Raw genomic sequence first — 25,533 nt, 5'->3', positions numbered from 1 at the left:
CTATCACACAAATTTTTTTTTGCTACACCCTTGTTTGCCCCCCCCCCCCCCCCCGCTCACATGAATCCTAGCTACGCCACTGGCCCTCACCACCAGAATCAGATCAGGTCATGCTGAACATGAGCGTTTTTGCTCATGCTGACATCGTGGCCATCCGATTTGCATTTTAAAAAGCTCAAAAGTCAACAAAACCACATGGCATTCATCATTCATCCAAAATGCAAACAGAAGGCCACGATGTCGGCATGAGCAAAAACGCTCATGTTCAGCATGACCTGATCTGCTTCTAACAAGCTGCTTTGGCCAATCACGTTCATTTTGAACAGACAGGACATGCCAGCCACGGCATATTCTGGACAAAACACTGCTAGCCCGCATATCCGAGCTGCGTTAGTTCAGCATGTCAAACACGCTTTAAATGTCGTTGACTAGGTACCTGAAGGCTAAGGCCCACTTCCTCAGACTCCAAAACAAACATTTGCAAAACATCATAACCAGATAAATCACAAACAGAACCAACAAACTCCCGACTTAATGTAGAATACTTATAGTAACATGACGGTTATCAGACAATGGTAGTGGGAGAATATGGTGATTCGATCACATTTATACAGTAAAAAACATAATTGACATTTTTTATACGAAAACATAATATTTGTCGCAAAGCTATCCAAATACTAATTAAATTAATCAGGGTAAGACAGGAACATCAAGCAATTCTTTTGCAACTGAATCAGTGGTAAATAATGTGTTCTTGCAAATAACCCTTGATAAAAGACTGATTAAGATTTTAAATTTGTATTGAGATCGACGCGTTAATTAACTCCAAGATAATATGAGTTGGATTTGTCGCACAAATAAAACAGAATGAAATCCTAAAAGGAGGGAGAAAACGGCTAAAAAGAAAAGGGAAGCAAAGCAAAGTTATGGCCCCAGCGGGCGCCACTTATACAAGAGATGAACACAGACCTTGACCCTATGCCCAAGCATGCCCTCGAGGGTACAAAGCACCTTGACCTCAACAATCTGCAGGCACAAAACTCGAAAGCGGGGGCACACAAGTGCTACCCGGAATTGGCAGAATCGATCGTATCGTGGTGGAATCTGACCACAACACAGGTGATGTTATCTGCACTGCCTCGGGTAAAAGCAGTCTGTGTCAACTTTCGAGCTGCTTGTTCTGGTTCTTCAACTGTCCTCACCAGCGATACTGCATCCTGATTTAGGCAGCAGGAACCAATCAAATGAGAGAGAATCTTCAAAGTACTCAAAATCAGTTCAGGCAGGCCAAACTTCAAATCAACGCCACCATCTCAAAACTATAAAAAAGCTGAATCTGATTTGGGGAATAAAAAATACTAGACATTTATGACAAAACATGTAACAGTATGACACCCTGAATCTTGCGAGGTAGGGCGCTCCAAGAATATGGGAGGAAGCCACTTGCAACCGGAAGGAGCAGCAGGATAGAAAGGTATACTCACCTCATTTGGGACTACATCCCAAAGTCCATCGCTGGCGATTACCAGAAATTCCAGCTCCTTGTCAACATTTGCTTCCTACATTTGGATGCAGAATATCAGTCAACTGTCCAAAATTTTTGGAAGGTCCATATATCAATAACCGAACATTGAAGCACAGCGATGTCAAGCAATTAGAAACTTTACATTTCTTGAAACTAAACAAAAATTGGCCCCTATATAGCTTTGAGTGAAACTAATCAGACTAAAGGCTTTCAACAGCTCAGCGAGACTTTGCAGTCATCTACAGTTAGCAAAATCAAGCCCACTCAGCCAAGTCCAAGCAGCAGGTGGACAAGCACCAGGCTTTGGCCAAACACCAAGTGCTCGGACCTAAGGGAAAAACGTGGGAAAAACGTGGCTCATACTGGGTTTGGGCCTAGGCCCACTTCCAATTGCAGTACCTGCAATCACAATTCCGGGCTCCAGTATTTCAGGCTGGGTTTTTTTTCTTTGTTTATTAGTTCATTTTCATTTGTTTTAGTCACTCATTTATTTCTTGCAAAGTCCACACCACCAACTGTATCTGACACTGTAGTCAGTATCTATGTGAATCGGCCCAAAATCGATTTGATAAGAGTCAATTCAGCCCTCAGCCGATCTTTAATACCTTAATATTTTTAATATTATCTTAATGTTTTTACAATGTTCTAATATTTTAATTTTTTTCAATGATTTTATATTAAAAGTAAAAATAACTGATTCAGCTCAATTAGGTTTGAGTCTGAATCGATTCAGGTTCAAAACCAATTATTGACATCATTGGTTTCTGGACGAACTCATAGCCAGGAGAGTGAAGTATGGGTGTCAACGGGCCTGGTTTACCCGAACCCAAACCAAACCCTACATGGTCCGGGTATGGTGATCTATGTCACAGGGATTCGGCCAGACAGGTGCCGCACCCGTGTCGACGCGACGCGGGTGCGGCACCCGGTGCGGTCAATGCACCCAAGGTCATTTTGGTCAATTTTTGGTTTTTTTTTTAATTTGCCATATGAAATGGGCTGCAAAATTAAAAAAAAAAATCTTGTGGGGGTGGGGGGGGGCTGCCCCCCTATAAGTTATAACCCCCCGCCCGCGCACCGGGGTAAACCCCGGAACCCCCTTCTATATATATTTGCTGCACCCCCGCACCCAAGGTTTTTGAAAGTGCCCCACCCCCCACCCCAATTTACATAGATGGTGATAAATAAGTAGACACGATTAAAACCGGATTCGGACCCAAAGATCCGATTAATACATGGATCAGGTATAGTTTGTGAAAATTTATACCAGATCCCAACCCAGCCCGAGTTTCGATTAAGACCCGCAATTTTTCAATGGAAAATGATAAAAATTATGGTTTTACCGGGTAGGGTCCGGGTTTAGTTCAGGTAGTTCTTATCGGGTTCGGGTATGATTTTTCTTATAGTGGACCCGATTAAACTCGGGTCCAAACCCGATACCATAAGCGAAAATCTGGTCCAAGTCTGGTTCCACCTGGGTCCGAACCAAACCTGACCTGTTGACACCCATAGTGTGAAGTGACCTCAGATTAGAATTTGCTAAGGAAACATAGAACATGGATCTATTGCTATAAGGCAACATATAACCTGGATCTCAGGCTCTGCAACAACAAATTGCTTCAATAAGCGGTTACCAAATGCACGAGACATTGCCAGAACTCCTCCAACCCTCCAAGTACCTATAAGACCATTTTTCAGTGGAAAACCTCTCACAGCCAAGGCAAATTTATGCCAGAAAATCTGTCCGATAAATTTATTGCAAAACCATGCACAACCTACCTGCCCACAGGACAACTCCTCCAGCACTCTCAATTCTCTTGCGCTCATCACTTCTATTTGGCTTATGATCCTCGGAAAGAGGAATGGCTGCAAAGAACAACAAAAGAGAAGTGATGGCTGCAAAGAACAAAACAATGATAAGGAGTGAAAGTTTCCATCTCCCATGCAATTCCCTTTTAATCAAATATAAAATATGTAACCTTTGAATATGCAGAAAAGGATTGTCCACAAAGCTATCACAATATCGCATATCAAGATTGGACTTCAATGAAAGGATGCAAAAGTATATTGGCACATTTTTTATGTGGTTACTCTCTCTCTCTCTCTCTCTCTCTCTCTCTCTCTATATATATATATATATATATATATATATATACACACATTATGTTCTTGAGAATTGCTTGCTACAGATCTGGCCATTACATAGATCTAATTGCATGGCTCTATGTTGTTACTATCAATAGTATCATATTATCTAACAGAAAGTCAAAGTTGCAGACATCATTCACTCAAGCAGACCTTATACCGATGTTTACCATGGTTTGTTTACTAAGAAACATGCTTTGGATATAATTGACTTGAAAGAAACTTCAATTTTTTATGATGAAAATTTTGATGCATTATTGGCCATTGATTTTCAAGGGAAATGAGAAATGCTGGTGGCCCACTTGGGCCAACGTGGACTTTTCCCTATGTACCTTTTGAGTGTTTTTTCACCCATGGTGGGGAGCGCCATCATGGCACTTTCCCATGAAATGGCCTAAAACAAATTGGCCGGTATAACCAAATGCCCAAATGAATGATGAAAGAAAACTAATATGAATGTAGTTTAGGGGGATACACTGTTCGAATATCAATTAACTGGTGAAACTAGAAAGGATGTTAAACCATGCAATCAAGTACCAAACAATGTAAAAGAGAGAAAATTGGAGACAATCTACAATCTAAAAAACATCACAGAAAAAAAGAGAGGAAAATAACAGTTACTTCAGCAGTTCAAGTGGGCAAGCAAGTGCATCTTCATCAGCACCAATGCTCTTTCCTCCAGTAGTAGTTTTATATCAAAAGGTGTTGAGCAAGGCAAACAGTTTTTGGAATATTTTACAGAAAAGAAAAGTACATATTTATTCACTTCGTTTTGAGGCTATTGCAATGAATATCTGTCATTTTAATTTTCCTATATCTTAAGAGTTAAAAAATATTATCATTGTCATTTCAATTCATGATCGTAGGATATTTTTTACAGGATAATGAAACTGCAAGAACAAATCTATCAGAAAAAGCAAAGGAAGTCGGAATGTATGTTGAAGAAGTGAAATCAACAGAGTCCCAACTCTGGTGTACAGTTATGTCTATCTTTAGAATGAGACTAGCAGTATTGATAAGTAATTTGAAAGCAAAACTGATGTGACTACATAAAGATTTTATATTTATAGTTGATTTTATATCTTTTGGTATAGAAGCAGGGATGCAAACGGACTGGATCCAGTACGCCACTTTAATGATTTTTTGGCTGTTCCGACCCAATCTGGATCCGAACTGTTTGCATCCCAGTATAGAAAAAGAATGGTCTTGAGTACACCCTCCAGATTATAACAGATCATGGAAGCAATCATAGGAAAGCAAGAACCATTTTTGGAGGACAGTATCAAAATATCTTATATTTTTTATTTTTTATACTTTTCACTTTCTAGGCTCCTAAGAATTTGTTGAGATTTTCCTGACAAAAACTCCAGAAAAACCTAGCTGAGATTATATGAGTGACTATGCTACTAAGTACCACTACCAACTTATCTCCACTTTAGACATCTAGCAACAATCCTACTATCATCATCATTATCAAATTCACCATCTTGTTATATAATAAAGCCTGAAAACCAATTATCATGCTACAAGATATTCAATATTAATTACAATATCTTCCTCACTAGCATTTCCGGTAAATTTGCACTCCGTATGACATACACATCACACAATGCAGTTTCTCAAATAAAGAATGTCATTTCATCTATAGAAAATGCAAAAGTAGTTTGGACTAAACAATTAACATGGCATCCTTACTAGTTGCCTAAGAACATTTCCATAAGTTCTTGATAGGAAATTTCTTTTGTTGCTGATCTTCTTAGAATAAAAAGTTAAATTTGTTCTCAGAAATAGGTGATTGTCTTCTTAAACATTCTTTCTAAAAGTTTCATTGTGTGGATCACAAATTCTATAACCAATACTACACATAGCATGTGCATCTCATGTAATTATAACATTAGATTTCTATGAACACCAAAACATGACAATGGGTAAACATAAAATAATAGTTATATGAACACCAAAATATGATACTCCATGAACATAGTTAAATACTGTCTCCTCTTCATCATTTTCTCTTTTTGCTCATGAGCATTTATTTTGTTGTATGTAAACATCTGCATGGCAAAGGTTCCTATCATGTCTTGACTACTTTTCAATGGTAATATACTATTAATTTCTTAAATTATTTTTTCATGCTCATCTTATTTAGTTTTTTTTCCAGGTTCTTAAGGATTAAATCTCAATTATGCCTTCGTGAACCATCCCCTTTACGATTCTCCCTCAAAAATCTTGGTTTTAGCATGTTTAGAGATCTCACAAAGACCAACAACACCCTATAGTATGATTCTCACTTTGTCTCCACAACATACGAACCAAAATGTTTTATTTAACTTTTTCTATGTTATTGTTAGAAGATGGCAGCTCATTTAACACCTGCATCAAGACATATAGCTACACTAATCAAATGATTCCACAAATAAACATAATGAATATCACTTTATAAATCATTGCAAGGAAGGAATAGCTATAGGGGGTTAATCAGACATCAAATCTTCAAAAAGTCAACCCTTCAAATCAGACATCAAATCTTCAAAAAGTAAGTCACAACCCTTCAAAATCATCAACGAAAAACATACTTTTAAAAGATGCCTCCAACAGCAAGATCCTAACTAACAAGATTTTCAGGAAATAATGTTGTTTGAATCACCAACCAGGAACCTAAGAAAACTAGCAAACTTGCATATGACAATTTAAGAAACTATTGGAACACAAGGATGGAGAGGAAAGGGAGGGTGTTTTGGGGGGGTGGATATGCTGCCATGGACTCAGATCTGGATCAAATTGAATCCAACTAGGCCTAACCTAGTTCTGGCTCTTGCATGTAGCACAGTTAGCAACACAGGGATTGTGGAGCATATAGTACATAAGAGGTTTTAATAGAAGTACATAGTACATAAGAGGCTTTTGATAGAAGTCACACAACACTAGATGATAGACACAGGTTATCTATTTTAATCACAAACCTAACTGTATTCCCATAATTTCAGAATACAAAGATCACCACAGTTTATATACTATGACCACTGAGTAACCCTGCACACTGCAACCCAGGACCCAAAAACCTTACAGACATGGTATAGCACCAGAGCATCTGGTATTATGCTCCACTTTTTTGTTTCTTACTTTTCTTGTCTCTTTAAGACGAACATGCAACCTATTAAATTCAGCTTAGGGCGTAGGAAAGACATCTGGTTTTTTTATCTAGAAAAATGACCAAACAATGACAAGTTGGGTACTATTCTATATACTGCACTGAGAGGACTGCAGTGGCAAATAGATAGAGTCAGAATTCCAGTTAATAACATGTTCAAAGGTGAGAGCAGCTCGAGTGAAGCTCCTTGGTGACATATTGGACAGAACTGTAAGTCCGCAATATTGCAAACTTCAAAAACAAATTCGTGAACAAATGGGTTGCTTGTTTAGCAGTCAATTGAGTAAGGTCAATATCTTTATTCAATGAAAAAGGCTGCTTGCTTTTAAAGGACAAAGGGTGGGGGGTAGGGGGAGGGGTGAAAAACAGCTAGCCAGCAGTATGGCAACATGAAAGCGTGTGTGTGCATGCACATGAGAGAGAAGGGGAAGGGTGAACAAAAAGCAGCTAGCCAGCAGTATGGCAAGACAAAAAACATGTGTATGTGTGTGTGCGTGCACATGAGAGAGAGAGTAATGCAAGAAAGATTCAAGACATCTTCATTTACTGAAAAACATTAAAAAGCCATAATGAATGATAAACATAAGAAGAAAAAATATACCTTTTCCTGCCTTAGATATAACCGTACGTGAATCTCCAACATTAGCAACATATAAATGGCTACCAACCAACACTGCTGTTGATGCTGTTGAACCATCATCTCTGAAGGTATTGCTTTCAGCTTCCAAGAACTCTGCATCAGTCTTTTGGTAGGTCTCACCTGCAGATATCACAAAAGCAGTCTAAGGCAAAAGGACAAGCCTTTTATTGAGACACAGCACCTACACACAAAAATGATAAACAATATGCATGCCAATAATAGGATGCCAACAATATGACACACTTATAGCCAATTTTGTGTCTGTAATGAACTGTGGATGTCTCAATAGATTCTCAAATAGATGTTCCTTTAAATATTCAGCAGCACGAGAGCCACCATGGCCTGCATAAAAAAAGGAGAAAAAAAACACATAATTAATTGTTAAAAGTCCAGAATTGAATTTTCAAAAGAAATAATTCCAATAACAAGGCGCAAAAATACCAACCATCGAAAATCCCAAATAAGCAAACAGTTTTCCCATCAATCTTAGATATTTTAACATCATAAAAATCTTCCATGCTGATTCTCTTTCCCCTAAAACTTGAATACCCACAGCTGATTCTCCCATCTTCACTGTGGATGTAAAAGGAACAACAACAGGTGAAAATTCAGTGACCACATATAGAATGGAACAAGATTATAGTTTAAGGAAAAAATGAGCATTAGAACAAGAATATGATCTACATGCGTTTATGCAAGTATAGATGTACTTGCATGCACTCTCATAAATGCATATCCCAAGGGGGGAAAAGCATAATAAAGCCAAATATCCATGTGCACAATAATAATACAAAGAAATTGCAAACCTGCAAATGCAAAATAACATGAAACTTAAACTATACATTAATTACTCAAGATTTATGTCACAAATTAAGGTGAAATGGAATCTACAACACTTTGGATTACTCAAGTACACTTCTGACCATAAAACCTTGAACCATTAGATTGAACACATAATGCCCTACTGAACTGTTGACAAGAGCTAATGGCCCACCCCAATCCCATTTAAACTACTTTTGCAGTGAATAATATTTTTAACCCCAAGCTGTTATTTATCGTTCATTTCTTGTGAGCTTGACGCAAGACTTTCAATTTTTTTAATTTACACCCTCTCTCCCTGCAACCCAGTCAAGGGCTCAGATGAAAACAAATGCTAAATCTCCATAGAGTGAAAACAACACTATATAAAAAATTTCATTCCAAACTGTCAACAGAATAGAAAAAACTACTAAATCTAACAAGAAGATAATAAAATAACATAATCACATTGATGACCATAATTGTGATTCTCATTTCAGAGAATAGAAATTTCCATGTGGAATTGCAAATGCAATTTTCTGGAATAGCTTTCATAGGCGTTTTGAAAGAGAGGTTTTGCACGCGGATCCATGCTTTCCACTATAGAATAACATTTTTGATAACTGAAAAAAATATTCATATGCAATGCCGATTAATTGTAGTGTGCTTTCACCACAATAGCCCCTCAAAAACAAGATGATAATTCGGTCTGCCTAGTAATGCTATCCAATTTGGGAATGCCATTTTTAGCCATCTCCAAATGAATGATCGTCGGGAGGAAGTCCTTGTCCAGTGTTAAAGAGATGTATAATATTTTATATTAAGGTTATGTGTGTGCTACCCCTCCTTTGTATCCTTTTGTATCCAACATTCTTTAAAGGGGTATTTTTGCCTTCTTGTGAAAGTAAAGGGGTCAGCCCTTAATATATGTTGTATCCTCTCGTTTCATGAGGCTAATCAAACCCTTTGTTTCATCTTCTTCTCTTGCTAGTAATGCCTTCCATACTTCTCTCTATGCCTAACAAGCTACATCACTAATGATATACCCAAAGGCAAACTCCACCACATTTATGCTCGGAACTCAAGGCCTTCGTCTTAATTTCTTTTTCCTTTGACATTAAAGCACTCACATAACCAATCAACTTCGAACCTACCACGTATGTTTCGAAGTCGTCGGTTTCATGTCCATGCTCGTTACTCATATATCGCTATTGATGCATGTAGTACAGTAGCAGTAAAAGTTTTGCCACAATTTATCACTGCTAGAGGTTCTAAAGGTCACCAATGGAGGAAGAGGATGCTGTATTGGTGCACGAACAGATCCTGATCGCAACCACTAGTGATTATGCAGATCCATCAGCCAATAGTGGTCATGATCTAAATAACAAACCAAGTCCTGCTGGCAAGAAAACACGGAGTTCTCAAACGAATGGGGAAGAAATCAGATTTTTTTACCTTTTTAATGAATGATTTCGATATGAGCTTCACGTTCGTCTGGTGTGCTTAATTGGCATTATGTGCATGTCGGTCTCCTACCTATCTCCATACACCGAAGTTTGGTAGGTGGCAGGCTTTTGAGGTGTTGCTCCTTGTCATGTGAAAGTAACTAAAATGTGTTGTATGTTGTGGACTTTGATTCATTAGTTGAATCATGTGCATGGATTGTGAATGTGTTCAGTATCTTATCCTTGAATGAGCTTCAGCTGTTGAGGAATAGAAAACGGTAAAAGATGGCTTTTAAAGAAGGGAATCAATGAAGGAAAAAAAATCAGGTGCAATCACATTGCACATCTTAAATGTGCTGATGTACCCGAATACCCACCATCTTCTGTTGGGCCTCACAGCTGACAGGGAAAGATGGAAGATGCTCAGGTGCAGCAGCACATAAAAGATGTACAATGTGATTGCACCTGATCAAGCCTTGCTTGCCTTTTTCAACTTCTGACTAACATGTTCAAAGATAGCCATGAAAAAGTTATGTTTTTATAAACTACAAGTTTGAATAACGATAGTAATTAAGAAAAGAATTTTGAAGATAAATATGCCCTTCGCGATAATGGGTGAACTCGACCAGGTGCACACATGCACGCACAGTTTTCCACTATAGAATAGCGTATTTGATAACTCTGAAAAAATACTCATACGCAATGTCGATTAATTGTAGTGTGCTTTCACCACAATAGCCCCTCAAAAACAAGATGATAATTCAGTCTGCCTAGTAATGCCATCCAATTTGGGAATGCCATTTGTAGCCATCTCCAAATGAATAGTTGTCGGGAGGAAGTCTTTGTCCAGTGTTAAAGAGCTATGTATAATATTTCATATTCCGGTTATGTGTGTGCTACTCCTCCTTTGTATCCTTTTGTATATAACATTCTTTAAAGGGGTACTTTTGCTTTCTTGTGTAAAGTAAAGGGGTTGACCCTAATATATGTTGTATCCCCTCATTTCTTGAGGCTAATGAAACCTTTTGTTTCATCTTCTTCTTCTCTTGCTTGTAGCGCCTTCCATACTTCTCTCTCCATAACTCTTATATTTGTAAATGTCATCAAAGCCTTGGAGGAGGAGAATCTGAACATTATCAAAAGATTCTGGTGGCTTCATTCTGCATTTATTTGTGAGCCTTCTGACATCATCCAAGAAGGAATGCCTGGTATGGTCTGTCCAGATTTCTTGGATTTGTTTTGGGGTCCCACTGGGCGTGGATTTTAGGTCAACAAATCAAGTCTCGTTTGATTTGGAGCTGAGTGATTTTCTGTGATTTTTCTCCTATTTTTCTGCCAATAGAGGAAAACCTGGCCTGGTTTGAAAATCTGTTTATCCTGTTCTGATTTGGGGGGTTTGTGAGGGTGAATCCAGTTTCATTTGGGTCGTTTTTTAGTAAGGGATGCAGTGGTAGTTAGATCTCGTGCAGTGATTGCCATTTTGAAGATCTTTGTTGGGATGTGCAGCGATTGCCATTTTGAAGAGCTTTGTTGGCATTTTTGAGAGGTTACTAGGTGGCGGCAACCAATTTTCATGGGTTTATGAGTACCGGCTGGTTGTGCTTATGGTGTTTTCGCTTGTGTTTGATGTAGAGCAGTGAGGTTTAGTAGTTTTAATACTTTTTGTTGTGACGTAGGTTCTCTATGAACCGAACCATGTAAATTTATGAGTAATTGTGTGTGTTCTTTTTACTATATTCACGGTATCAAAGCCTTAATCAGCTCCTATTGATCATTATTTTTTTGATCTGTGAATAGTTACAGTTTGCGTCTACCTTTGCATGTTCAACCTATGAATAGTTGCAGTTATGACTTAATCACCACCACCTTCTAGCACATTGTTTCCTTCTACAAGTGTGTTTTTTGCACTAAACCCTGCAGTCCAATGAAACGACTTTTCAAGTCTTGTTTCGATCAAACTAAGATCGAAACAATTATCTTCTTTGATGCTTAGAAATTGAATATTTGAATTTGTGATGCATAGTCAAGATTTTACTAAACACATGGATGAGTCTTTCCTTGCTCCCTTTCAGTTTATGCGTGGATTGAAAAAATATGAGGAACAAACTGTGAACCCGAAATTTCTTACTTGAAAAGGTGACTAAGATTCACATCCAAGGTTCCTGTCTATTCTACTGTCAATACATCTACTAAACTGATTTTCACGATCTCTTCCTTGTTGACTATAAAAGGTCATGGCAGTTGATTCTTGAGGAGACTTTTGATCCATGATCTGTATTATTTTCTCTTTATTTAAAAGCATATCATAAATTTCATAAGAAGATGGGATCACCTTTCATAGTGACAGCTTTTATATGCATTAGAGAGTCCATTGAGTGTGTGGTACATTAGATCATTTTTTTAGATACAAGCTCCTTCGCAGCACACAACGAACCTGCCATGAACTTGGCATGATACTCGATCATACTCTTGTCACCGTTGCAGACGTTTGAAGATCATTTTGACATCTAAAAGATTTTGAGACTTGATTGAGAGGCATATAATCGTTCTACAACAATTCATTCCAAACTTCTTTAGCTAAAGGGATTTTAATGATTTAACTGACAAGAGACTCAATCATAATTGCTTTAATTCAACTTAAAGCAAGAAATTCAAGGTTCACAGTTTGTTCCTCGCCTTCTTTCGATCCATGCATAGATAGAGAGGGAGAAGAAAAAGACCCATCACACATTTGATAAAATATTGAATACACATCACATTTTCAATCTATAAGCATCAAAGAAGATAATTACTTTGATCTAGCGTGATTGAAACCAAACTTGAAAATGCATTCCACTAGATTGCAGGTTTTGGCACTAAAGACATATTGCTAGGAGATGATGTCCATGACTGCATTGATTCACAGATCAAATAAACAAAGACTTCACAAACATGCAAAGACATGCACAAGTTGATTAAAGCTTTGATACCATAAAACCAGTAAAAGGAACCACACACACACACAATCACTAACAAACTTACGTGGCTCAATTCATAGAGAACCTACATCCATGGTTCAAATCCCTCCTCTCTTCTTTCAGGTGGCTTTAGACATCCAAATATAGTTCAAGATGATCCACCAGCCAATATCAAGCCAAATGGAGAAGATGGCTCTCAAAAGAGGCAAGGAAGATAAAGCTAGAAGCTTCATTGGCTTCCTAGTTCTCAAGGCCTTTTATATAAGGAAACTGAGTAACCTTATTGGAAAGCCTACCTATCACAAGTAGGACTGGTAAACGAGCCAAACAAACCAAACATAGCTTGTTCAAGCTCCGCTCATATATCACTGGACCAAGCTCGAGCTCGAGTCTAGGTGAGCCAAGCTCGAGCTTGAATTGATCCCACGCCAGGTGAGCCGAACCCGAGCTGGCTCGTCCAAAAAAAAAATGCCACATTTAATGTGGTTGTCAACACTGGGATTTGAACCTCAAACTCTCTACCAAAGCCATACAAACTCACCACCTATCCAAAAGCACTTTTGGTGATACACACACACACACACACACACATATACATATATATATATATATATATATATATATATATATATATATATATATATATATATATATATATATATATGTATTCACTTTATACAAGTCGAATTGAGATGAACACCTGTTGTTCATACTTGACTCATCTACATTATACGAGTTGCTCGCAGCTCGTCTTGTCGAGCTCATTTGATGAACATGAACAAGCTTCAGGTGAGCCTAGCTGAGCCAAAATGTGAGCTGATCGATTTGTTTCCCATCCCTAACCATAAGTTGAGACAAGGAAGATAAAGATAGAAGCTTTATCACTTTTCCAGTTCTCAAGGCTTTTTATCTAAAGAAACCGTGTAATCTTATTAGGAAAATTAATTATCACAAGTTGATCTTATCATGTATTTACCTGTCTATCTAGCCCAATCCATGTACCTCATTTTTTTTATATCATAATATGAAAAAACCTATGCTCCATGCTTCTAGTATGTTGGGCGCCCATGCCATATGCATCAATTCCTGTTTAAGTTTATACATATTCCTCTTCCTCATCAACCATTATCCAACTACTCAACCAAATTCCATCATGGCAACCACTTAATGGAAATGCTAGAAAACTTCAAACTTATCGAGTACCAGAAGCTCCATTATGCTTTGTCATTCACCTTTTAATAGTAGAGTATTATGTCCATTTCCAGCAAGGATGGCATACTCTCCCTATAAATCCAACTTATTCTTCTTTTAATCAAGCTTAACCGCAATGTGTATGCCGTTTATGACCACCTCTAATTTGTTGGACATCCCATGACCTTGTTACTCTTCTTTCCCTCTGTGTAGTTTCAGTTCTAGTGTTATCTTCATGCAAGCTACTCAACTCATCTCCATCTTCTGATTTTAAGTTCTAGAGATTTCTTCATGCAAGCTACTCTAACTTTTCCCCATCTTCTGGTTTTCAGGGAGAGAGAGAGAGAGAGAGAGAGAGTCACGTTTTTTGGAAAGAGGGGAGAAAATGAGGGAGAGAAAATAAGGAAGTAGCTTTATTTTTTATTTATTTTTTTATTTATAATCTCAAATGTACTATCTTCATGCAAGCTACTCAACTTTTCCCCATCTTCTGGTTTTCAGAGAGAGAGAGAGAGAGTCACGTTTTTTGAAAGGGGGGAGAAAATGGGGAAGAGAAAACACGAGAATAGTTTTAGTTTTTTTTTTCAAATTGACAACTTAGATAGAGAATGGGAGGTTAGAGAGAGAGTGCGTGGAAGGATAGAAAATGGGGGAGAGAAATTAGGGGAGTAGTTTTATTTTTTATTATTTTTTAATTTATAATCTCAAATTTCAAATTGCTAACCTATATAATGGTACACATGGTGAAAGTAGAGAGTGGGAAGTTAGAGAGAGAAAGAGGGAGGGGGGGGGGGGGGGGGGGGAAGGTTGGGAGAGAGAGATCTTTATTTCTATTGGTTCCTGTAATTTAGGGATTTGTCTAAAATTGTTGTTATTCTGTTATTCTATATAAAAGAGATGTCTCAAACTGTTGGACAATTCTTTTGTGTAAAATTAATAAATAATTTACTCATTAAAGACAAAAATTTTCAACACATTAGCCATTAGTATCGTTGGATTGGTACATTTCCCCAAGGTGGTCTGGATCCTTTGTTTGCCAATAGGATTGACCTATCAGATTCCACCCTCTTGATACAAGAGTTTTGGGAAATAGGCATTTGATTGTCATCTCGACTGATAGATATAGAAAAATGTTCAAACCATTGGAGTGGACCTTACTGGCTTAGTTGGGTTCATTGGTTGAGTAAAAAAAATGGAGTTTCGTTTTATCTATGTTAGCATACGAAAGGTGCAGAGTCTGCTTTACTTATGTAGAGCTTTGTGAGTGGCTTTCACCACCCACAACTAGGAATTTTTGCTGCTTGCTCCATTCCTGGATATATCTTCTAGGTGAATAAGCCACTTCAATACCTAAGAAAACGAAGGCTAAACATATCAAATTATTTTTTGAAGAATAATTTTAATTTCTCTAATTTCCTTTTCGACATTCCCTGTAATAATCATATCATCAACATATAACAGAATATAACAATATTAGTATTGTAACTTTGACAAAAAACGTAGTGTCAGTTCAAAAGGTTTGATAGAGATAAAAGTTCTATAGCCAAAAGGAACTTTCTTCATTTTTCCGATAATACATTCATTACATATGAACCCTTAAGAACAAGAGTCTTTCAAAAACAAAAAAAGAGCCAACTTAGATACGATAGGCTGACCAAATCTTTGAGTTCACACAAAAATATATTTTTCCTTAACAAAATTACAAAAAAAAATCTTTAGAAAGATGAAGAAAATGTAATGAAGTATGCGAAAATATAAAGAATGCTTAATGCATTCACAATGTCCTACAACGGACAAATACAAGAGAGAGAGATAAGAGAAAAGTCCACTATAGGACAAGACAACAAGCCTTTAAAAGGCAACACAATAAAAACAATAAATTGATTTATTAGAGAGGAGCTTTGAAGCTTAACAAATACAAAGGGGAGCAACCCCTATTTATACAAAAAGAAATAAAAAAAGAGAGGAGCCATTGAGGGCTCCCCATAGTGTTGTTTGGAGCCTCCAACGGGCATATTTATGATAGTTGGAGGTCCCAACGACTCTATGTGGGACCCCCAATGCATGTGCAAAAATGAAATTAAAAAAAAAAAAATAAAAAATAAAACGATCATATTTAATAAAATAGTTGTTTCTAGAAACAACTATGTAAAATGACAAAAATACCCCTATCGGGTGTATATATATATATATATATATATATATATATATATATATATATATATATATATATATATATATGTGTGTGTGTGTGTGTGTGTGTGTGTGTGTGTTTTAACAGAAAATCCATGTATTAGAGATTTCTCCTCCTATGTCCTTCCCCAATCAGCTTCCCTGACTGGCGATCCTGCACCCAACATTTTTTTTATGAGGAGACCTCATACCCATAATCCGAAATTTGAGAAATAGATAATAAATTTAAATTGAGTTTTGGGACAACTCTAACTTTAGGAATTTGAATTTTTTGTAAAATGTTTAAAAATGTTCCAATACTTTTAGTTTCTAAATTAGTTTCATCTACCGTAGAGACACAAGAATTATAAAAGGATTTTGTGAATTCGGATAAGAGGGATTCTAAAGGAGTCATGTGAAAGAAAGCAGCGGAGTCAAGAATTCAAAAAAGCGTACTTGGAGGAGAGGAGGCAAATATAGCGGCACCAGAAGTAGACGTAGAAGTCTTAAGGAATAGATGTAAAGCTTTTGTTAGATGGTGAATAGAATTCTTAAGATCGCCTCCTTTCATGATAGCTTCATCATTCCTTTTAGGTGGTGTTTCTTCAATGATTGCTACCTTCTTATTGAGCTTAAGAGACTCTAGTTTGATGTGTCCCGGTTCTTGGCAAAAGTGAAAAATAGCTTTCTTCCCTCCTCCTTTGTTATAGTAGTTACCTTCTTCATTGTTATTTTTTCAAAATTGAGGAGGTTTATACGCTTTAACATTGTTGTTGGGTCTTGATATAGCGAGAACCTCCTCACTTCCCTTAGTCATGTCAAGTCAGGTCTCGGCTTGGTACACCTCTACAAGAGCATCATCAAGACAAGTGGTAATGGTCCTATGCAAGATATTTAACCTAACTTGCTCAAATTCGGGTCTTAACCCGAATAGGAAAGTAAATAGATCTTCTTCAAGTTGCTTTTGCCTCATTTCAATAGCGGGACCATCCCACTTAGGCTCAAGCAATGTTAATTCATCACAAAGAAGTGAGAGGGTACCATAGTAATCCCTCACACTCTTATCACCTTGTTTAATCATATAAATTTTCTCTTGAAGAAAATATTTTTGTGCCAAATCTTTTTGCACAAACATTTTCTAGAGAAAACTCCAAGCCTCACATGCTTTTTTTGAATTTAACTATACTTGCTGCAATTTTGAGTTCCATACTATTAAAGAACCATGAGAGGATTTGGGCATTTTCGACTTCCCAATTCTCCACCGTGATGAGATGATCTTTGAGTGATTTCTCTCTTTCTTCGTCACCATTTATTTTGGTGAGAGTGAGTTGTGGTTCACATGTCCCCATAACTTCTTTCCTTTGATATGGTGCTCCATAGCGGCAGCTCACATCAAATAGTTGGAGTCGTTTAGCTTGAATGCAACCACCATCATGGATTCTTTTTCCCCATCTTGATAGAGAGAAACAAGGAGCCTTTTCTTTGCAATCACGATCTTTGGAGAGGCCTTGCACAATCCCAAGAGCCATTGGCTTTGATGCCATGTAATGAAATAAGCGAAAATACAATAAAGAACCCCATAAGGTTCAACAAGAATACAAAGAAGCACAAAAGCACTAATCCACCCAGAGATAATACAATCATAAAATGAGAATGAACTCAATAGCACAATACATGCACACAATAACACAAAATAGCCACAAAGGGAACACAAAAGATAAAAATATAACTTTGATTATAAAATGCTTAAGAAAGCATTAAGATACAAGGTAGGGAAGAACCTTATTTATAGGCAAAGAGAAAGCAAAAGGGAGCAGCCTAACTAGTGGTTGGGCTAGCCCCCAACGGTCATAAATATGACCGTTGGGCATATGGTACAAGACAAAAAAGAAAAAAAAAAGATAAAGTCAACCCCTAGTGGGTTGACCCTACAACCATGAGAAATGGCTGAAATACTCATGATAGGTATTTCAATTTATATACATAGAAAATATATATATATATATATATATATATATACATTTTAACAATGACTACACTTTGCTTTAGCATGTTGCTTTCTGGCTATTAGCATAGCCTGCTACATCTTCTTGTTGTGAAAGAAATTGGAGCATATATGCACAAATTAACAACATTAAAAGAAACAAGATTACTAACAAACATGCAAAAGATTTGGTGTTGGTGCATTCTAACATATGATTGCTTTCACGACGCAAAGAAGAATATAGGTATCAAAATTATTAATTTTGAGTACCTTTAATTTATAATTTTGATTTTTGTGTTTACTTCTTTGTAAATTGTATATCAAGTTTTATTACATATCTAATACATAATGATCTAATTTCTTTGCAAATAAGAGAGCACCGAGTTTTGAGATGTTAATGATGAAGATTTTGATTTAGAAGGAGAGCATAACTTTGAACTTGAAACATAGTGTGGTCAATATGTATATGAAATTGTTAATTATCTTTTTATGATTTATTTCTTAAATTGGTAATTTGTTAGTTGTAGCTTGTTGCTCCTCAGTTCTTATTGAAATTTGATAAACTAACATTGTTAGCTATTACTAGTTTAGTTGGTTGGTAAATGTTAAATTAATTTTTTATTGTTGGAATTTGATTCTTTGAATTTTGTATTTATGTGAAATATCTTATAATATATGTATTTAATATATATATATATATATAGTTGTGTCCCCGTACCCAAATCCTTTGGAATTGTTGTGCCGTACCCGCACCCATGTGAAGTGGCTTCATCCCCTTCCTATTCTTTTTTGAACTCTCATACAGTTGGAAGGCATTGACTTCTTCTCCTCCTATCTGAACTCAAATCCACTTAAACAATGATTCACTTCATAGAACCAAAAAAACTCCCTGAATGCAATATAAAGCACTAAAATATGCACAAAAAGAAAATGAGGGAGTTGTTTCAACAGAGCAAGTTCTTTTAAAAGCAACCATGGTTGTAAAACGTTAAGTGTTCCGCTTAACTAAGAAGTCTTACAGTTAGCAATATTTTATACATACGTACGTACGTACATATATCAACATGTTGGCTTACACATAGATCTTAACTCAACAATGCCTACTAAAAGGGAAAAAAAAAGATAGGAGCGTGTTGTGAATTCCACTGGATGTGTACATTCAACTGAAAAAATAATCCATGCTATTGCAAAATGATGAATGAAAAAAGAAAATAAAAAAAGTAGATAACTGAAGACATCTTAACCTCTTCCACCCGCCACTTGCAAAATCACCGTGAATTATATCCTCTTTCTCTGGTAGCACATCAGCAACTCCAGATTCAACCGGATTCCCAGAATCGATCATCATTGTCTTAAGTTCCTTAATTCTATTAATAATAGGATATGGAATCCCAAATATTGCATCCAAATTCCTCCTAAAACCCCTGGTCTGAACTTGTGTCCTCAATAGACTTGCCAAATGGCCCACATGAACAGTCACCGGCCTCAATATAGAGTAGCATACCATTTAAATCATATGAAAATGGCCTGCACTGCCAGAATAGAAACAAAATCAAAGGACTCAGAACTTATTATTTGATCTCAGTAAACAAAATAAATAAAAAGTTAAGCTGTCAAGGAAAACCACATCCCAACCATCAGAATTTTACAAGTGATGAACGAAAAGAGGAAATAAGGTGGGGAAGGAGTTTCATCCAAAAGAATCTGATGGCAAAAAGCAAGCAAGCATGCACACATATATATTTGCTGCTATGAGAGGTATTGAGCTGGGAATCATAGCTGCAAGTTGTATCGACTCAATCTGACCACGAAGATGTGTTCAGCAAGGTTTGTTTACTAAGGATCACGTCTTGGATCATGTGTTTCTAACATCACAAAAAGAGTTCTTGCCTCATGAAATTTTGGTACAATGTGGACCGTTCATTTTTGAAACTCTTGGAAAACCTGCTCGCACATAGCAAACACATGATCCAAAACCCTTTTTCTATCACGTAGATCACATATGCAGGGTCCAATTTACAAAAAAAAAAGGTCAAAGAAATCTGAAAAAGTGGTTATTTCTACTCAACATACACATGCCATTAATGCGATGTTAGCATGCTCCATGGGGTTTTCCACGCGTTTTTGAATGCTTCGAGATGGGGATATGATGTACGTGGCTTTTTCAGTAGGAAATATGTTTTGGATTGCGCAATTAAGATGTATAAACCATAAACAGGCTTTCCAAGAGCTTCCAAAATCGACGGCCGGTAAAGCACCAAAATTTTGCAAGCGGAAATGCCGATGCTTTACTACTAAACAATTGATTCAGAAGTTGCATTTCCCACCAAAACGCATCCGCAGGCAAACAAAACTCGCAAGTCGCAACTGTGACTTTTCACTAGATCGTAGGATATTAACAACACGAATCAAATAGCATCCATGCAAACAAAGAACAAAAATCAACCAAAAATCCCTGTTCAGGAGCCATCTATTCTCGACACCAGAACAAAAACCAGCGCATTTTCGATCGGATCTACTAATCCGGGACAAAGTAAGCAAAACCGAATAACCAAAGGAGATCGAACAAAAAACACACCGAGAAAACAGAAAACACCAGCCAATTTTAACGGATTTAACTAACAATACCTAAAGAAGCATCTACGAATCACAAAGGGAAAAACAAAACAAAAAAAGAAGGTAGGGCACTCACTTACTAGGAGATCCGCAATTATTCCTGCAGAGACGAAAGAAAATCGGGATCCAAAATCAGGAAGTCCGTCGAAGCACTTCCCAAATATACCTAAAGTAACCCAATCCGAACCAGAATAGATTCCCAGAAGAAATACCGCGATTTCCGACCTTCAGCAGCCGGTGATTCAAATCGTAACAGAGAAATGAACTATTCCGAGGAGATCCAAAGGGAGATCGAATGATACTCTCGACGATAGAGAAGAAGGGAAGGGAAGGGAAAGGAAAGGAAGGGTTTACCGTTTACCCACCCCCTGGCGACAGCTGAAGGGGAAAGCCGAGAGAGAGAGAGAGAATATGATTAGAGTGAGATGAGAATGGCGTCGCGGGGCGTCCTGTCGCGGACGATGAGTTAGCGTACACGTGGCATGGTTTGGATCCTAGTACTCCTTTCTTTTTGCTTTTGTACTCGTTCTATAGGCGTGTCCATTTTTTCCGCGGCCAAGGGCGTGGGCGGAGACCAAACAACTCATTTTTACCCGTTTTGAAACAACCAATAAATTCTTAAATTTTTATAAAATTATATTAGCTACATCTTTTTTTCTGGGTCGAAAGTAGCTTAAGATTTCAAATTTTATTTTGCTTATTGCCCAAGGATTTCAAAAGTAGAATCTTAAAGCTATTGTTTGGATAATCAAAAGTAAAAAACTCCACCAGAGATTGCATGTTGGCTGGCCTTTGGATTGGTAAAACCCTTGAGGTCCCTTACCATTACAAGTTACACTCAACTTTGATCTTGTGGCAAGGGATGTCACCCGTGAGTTACAACCCTGTGATGTCTCATCAACTTGGTAACATTCACACTGCCAAACCCTAAATCAACGTTTAAGGTTATTGATTAGTATTTCCTTCAATCATAAAATTTTTCTATCTTCATGTTTCCCTTTTAAAATGAAAATTATAGAATTAAGGCATCTATAGCTTCAAATCTAACACTAGCCCTACTCGACTAGCTGAAAATTATCAAATTATCTTTAAAGCAGTGGCGGCACATTTGGAAACATTTTTTTTGTTTTTTTAGGTGAAAAATTAAAATTCACTTTATCAAATTAGAAATGTCAAAATACTTAGCGTTATTTTGTTAAAATCTAGTGTGACTTTTACGTTCTCTCAAAATAAAATACAACATAATTTACCTTCAAAGTAATAATACAAACTTTAAAAAAAAGGCTAATGTTTGGTACTAATGAAGGTATGGACTATTCACATGAAAATCATAGGTGCAAATTGTATCAACATGATCCAACCACATAGCTGCATTATATGAATATAATTTTTGAGTTGTCAAGTTTTGATACATTGAAGGTTGTTAATTTTTAAAGCCACAAAATATGCTTATATGTCACAATCACATGATTCAAAACCTAACCTTGTTAAACAATGTAAGGTGACAATCACATGATTAGAAACCTACCCCCGTTAAACAAACTATGTAAAATGCATCTATGGGATCTGATCTAAAAAAACAAAAAATATAAAATAATCATGATCTATGTCTAATGTCACAATCACATGATACAAAACCTACCCCTGTTAAACAAACTATGTAAATTGCATCTATAGGGTCTGATCTAAAACAAAAAATGTAAAATAATCAGGGTGTATGTTTAATAGTTTTATAACTTCATTGGTACCAAACGCATACCCTTCTTAAAATACGGTCACTATAAGGATAGTTGAACACTTATGCGGTTTAGTTCAAGCAAAGGATTCAAGTTAAACTTAAAACAAAAAGGGGGAAATGTTACTTGCTTGAAACACGTGCCAATAAATTTGAAAATAGAAATTTTTGTACCTCAAATTAGAAACAAAGCAGGTGCTTGATCTGATCACCTAAGTACCTCAAATGAGAACGTAATATGCAATTCACTTTTCTTTCTAGGCTGGCAGTGCATGCTTATAGGCAGGGGAGACTCAAGAGAAGTTGAGGCCCTAGGTGAAGCCTCCAAATGTGACCCTAAATTTTTTTTATTGTACAGAAAAATTCACATAATTTATTAAAGGGTTGCACCTTTTTTTTCTTAAATTCTTAATATCCTCCATATTTACTAATTGAGTTCATATAAATATATATATATATATACTACACCAAAAAATATATAAAATAGTTTAAAAAATATTATCTAAAATCCACATTTTTTGCTTTTAATGATGCAAATGTATTGATTAAGTCTTTATAGTCAAGCTTTGTCATTATCTATTTCAATAAATAGCATAACTAATCCACTTAATCTTTCTTTTGATATAGTTGTTCTTAGATATGACCTAATCAATTTCAATTTTGAAAAACTTCTTTCGATAGAAACAACTGTGATAGGTATGGTCAAGAGTATTTTATAAGCAATATATGCATTTGGAAAAGAATTTAATTTTTTTACGAAAGTTAGTGTGTCAATTAATTAGATTCTTTATATCTTTTTCTAAAATTTCTCTTATGACTTTTAACTCTAAAAATAAACCTGAGTTATCTATATCTAAATATATATATATATCAAATTTTAAAAAACATGTAAATTTAATGTAGCAAGCTTTTAAACTTTCATCATCTAACGTTTTTAGTTTTTTTAAGTCAAGTACAAAACCAAAATAATCTTCATATTTTTAAAATTGTCCAGATCTAATGTTAATGGAGAAGATGGCTTGATCAACAATAAATATAAAATAATTAATTCTAAAAGATTCTTCCACTGATTGCATATATAGATTCATCACTAACATTCTCATCGAATGGTTTTTCCTACAAAATTTATATTTTACACGAAAATAAGCTCTATCTTAATGTTATTTGCAATCTCTTTGGCATGAGTTAAAAAAATTCAAATCCATTTTCTCTAAAAAATTTTAAAAAATTAAGAAGGCCTTCTAACTTATGGCAACATCAATATGCATATCTTTAGATTAAAATTGTTTACCAATTGTATTAATAGCAAACAACAAATCATACCAAATAACAATCCTTGTTAAAAATAAAAAATCTTCTGTCATCTATAGCTAAACTTCCTTCACTTATTATTTTAGTGTCTTCACTCATTTTTAATAATTTAAATAATGTATCTCTTATGTATGGTGTTTGGTATACTATTGCTTTAATACTTTCAACCCGACTTTTTTATCATGTTGTGGACAATTGTTTAAGACTTATAAAAAAAGAATATCTTTAAATTTTTACATCATTTTGTATAAGAATAAAATAAGCAAAAAATATGTTGTATAATTTAAAAAAAAAAAGATAGCTTTAAGACAAGAATTAGCTATATCACTAAGTATTAAGTTAAGATTCTAACAACCACAGGGTGTGTAAAACGCCCTGGGATTTAAATCTAGTATTTTTTGTTGCACAACTTGATGTTTTCCCTTTATATCAAATCCATTGTCCTAACCTTGTCATCTTATATTATTAATATCAAGTCCAATATTGTTTATTGCATTTATTAGTTCATTAAAAAGACCTTGTCTAGATATGTTATTAACATTTAAAAAATCTAAAAATAACTCTTTTTTTTTTGAATTGGAATAGTGGAAACATCAACATATCTTAAAATAAGTGTCATTTGTTCTTGATGACTTGCATTGGGTGTACAATCAAGTATTATTGAACAAAATTTTGCTTCTTTAATTTTTAAAATAATAACAGTTTTAACACTATTAGCTAACAATAATATCAATTCATTTTGTATGTTATATCCAAGATAATGATATTGTATTTTATTATTTTTAATATGCCTCATATGGTTTTTCATTGTTGGATTGAATTATGCTATCATATCAATTAAACTTAAAAAAAAATCATTGTTTCTTGATATAACTTCTCATTGCGTTCAAGAAATGCTAGGTTATTTTTTGCAAGAGTCTTAACAACGACAATAATCCTTACCAAAACTTTTTCCCAATGTTTTCTTTTGTATTAGTTTCTTATTAAATACTTTTGTCATTTGTCTTTTTTTCTATTAATCTTTTATCTAACTCAACTCAAGCATTCATGTTAGTAATATATTAACTTGATGTTTCATAACTTTTTAATAAGGTTATTTCAATCTTTACTTCCTTCGTTAGCTAATTGAATTTTATTAGGTTTCAATGTGAATAACTTACAACAAAAACAAAGCACTTTATCAATATCTTTCAAATAAATTAACCATTTTCTACCATGTTTTTCTTCATTTGGTAATTCTCGGTAATAATAGAACATACAAAATTTTCTAAAGTCTTTATTAAAAGGTCTTTTTTATTTTTATTTTCTCTTATTGGGCCTCTTTCAACTAATAAATCTCATAATTTTATATTTATTGTTGGCCAATGTTTTGGGTGATAAATATTGATAGAATCATCAGCTATTGTTTGTGGTCTACCTTATAAATGTTCTTAAAGTTTCTCATTTACTTTTTCATGTTCTTCTTATATATTTTCATGAATTTTTTCAGGTATTATTTTTTGTTTTTAACAAATTTCTCACTTTCTTTTATTTCAACATCTTTTAAATTTTTCTCTGGGTAATAGCATCATCATTTAAATAATTTATATTTTTTCTATTAATGAAAACTTATCAAGAGCACCCTTTTGAGAAACAACTAATTTTTTTTTGTTTTTTTTCATGTTTTTATGTCCATAATCAAATTTTTTAGAAGGCATAATAATTTTAACAAGATAGAAAATAAAAATATAAATAAAAAACAATAAAACCTGATAATTTTTTCAGAATGAATCCAACAGTTGTTAGGCATACTACACACGTGAGAGACCTAGTAAACCTGGACATGGAGTATATAAGATTAAAAAAATTCTTTTTAACATGAGC

The 25,533-nt window shown here is 35.4% G+C and overlaps 1 protein-coding gene across 4 annotated transcripts; it reads right to left on the bottom strand.

Annotated features, from left to right (window-relative positions):
• Positions 1–782: 782 nt before the first annotated feature.
• Positions 783–21,119, bottom strand: LOC149814574 (putative protein phosphatase 2C 52). 4 transcript variants are annotated; one of them, XM_089988380.1, is made up of 9 exons: positions 20,705–21,119; positions 19,253–19,540; positions 7,907–8,034; positions 7,705–7,803; positions 7,423–7,581; positions 3,305–3,391; positions 3,113–3,204; positions 1,485–1,559; positions 783–1,217 (listed from the first exon to the last, which is right to left on the bottom strand). In XM_089988380.1, the coding sequence occupies exons 2-9, from the start codon at positions 19,513–19,515 to the stop codon at positions 1,065–1,067; spliced, it is 1,056 nt and encodes a 351-aa protein (XP_089844506.1). In that variant the 5' UTR covers positions 19,516–19,540; positions 20,705–21,119; the 3' UTR covers positions 783–1,064. The 4 variants fall into 4 exon arrangements, with proteins under 4 accessions (XP_089844506.1, XP_089844504.1, XP_089844505.1 ...); XM_089988378.1 differs by having other exon boundaries at positions 20,701–21,046; XM_089988379.1 differs by having other exon boundaries at positions 19,253–19,535; positions 20,701–20,837.
• Between the last annotated feature and the right edge of the window lie 4,414 nt (positions 21,120–25,533).

Source organism: Nuphar pumila, chromosome 15, assembly GCF_984573655.1.
Source record: "Nuphar pumila chromosome 15, dmNupPumi1.hap1.1, whole genome shotgun sequence".
Lineage (NCBI taxonomy): Eukaryota > Viridiplantae > Streptophyta > Magnoliopsida > Nymphaeales > Nymphaeaceae > Nuphar > Nuphar pumila.
This window is presented reverse-complemented; position numbering and strand designations above follow the sequence as displayed.

Excerpts from the sequence above, each read along its gene's own strand:
- LOC149814574 (XM_089988380.1), bottom strand. The coding sequence starts at position 19,515 with ATGGTATGCTACTCTATATTGAGGCCGGTGACTGTTCATGTGGGCCAT. Across the intron at positions 7,804-7,906 it reads CTTATTTGGGATTTTCGATG|GCCATGGTGGCTCTCGTGCT; the intron begins GTTGGTATTTTT and ends TTTTTTATGCAG. Across the intron at positions 1,218-1,484 it reads GGGATGTAGTCCCAAATGAG|GATGCAGTATCGCTGGTGAG; the intron begins GTGAGTATACCT and ends TGCCTAAATCAG.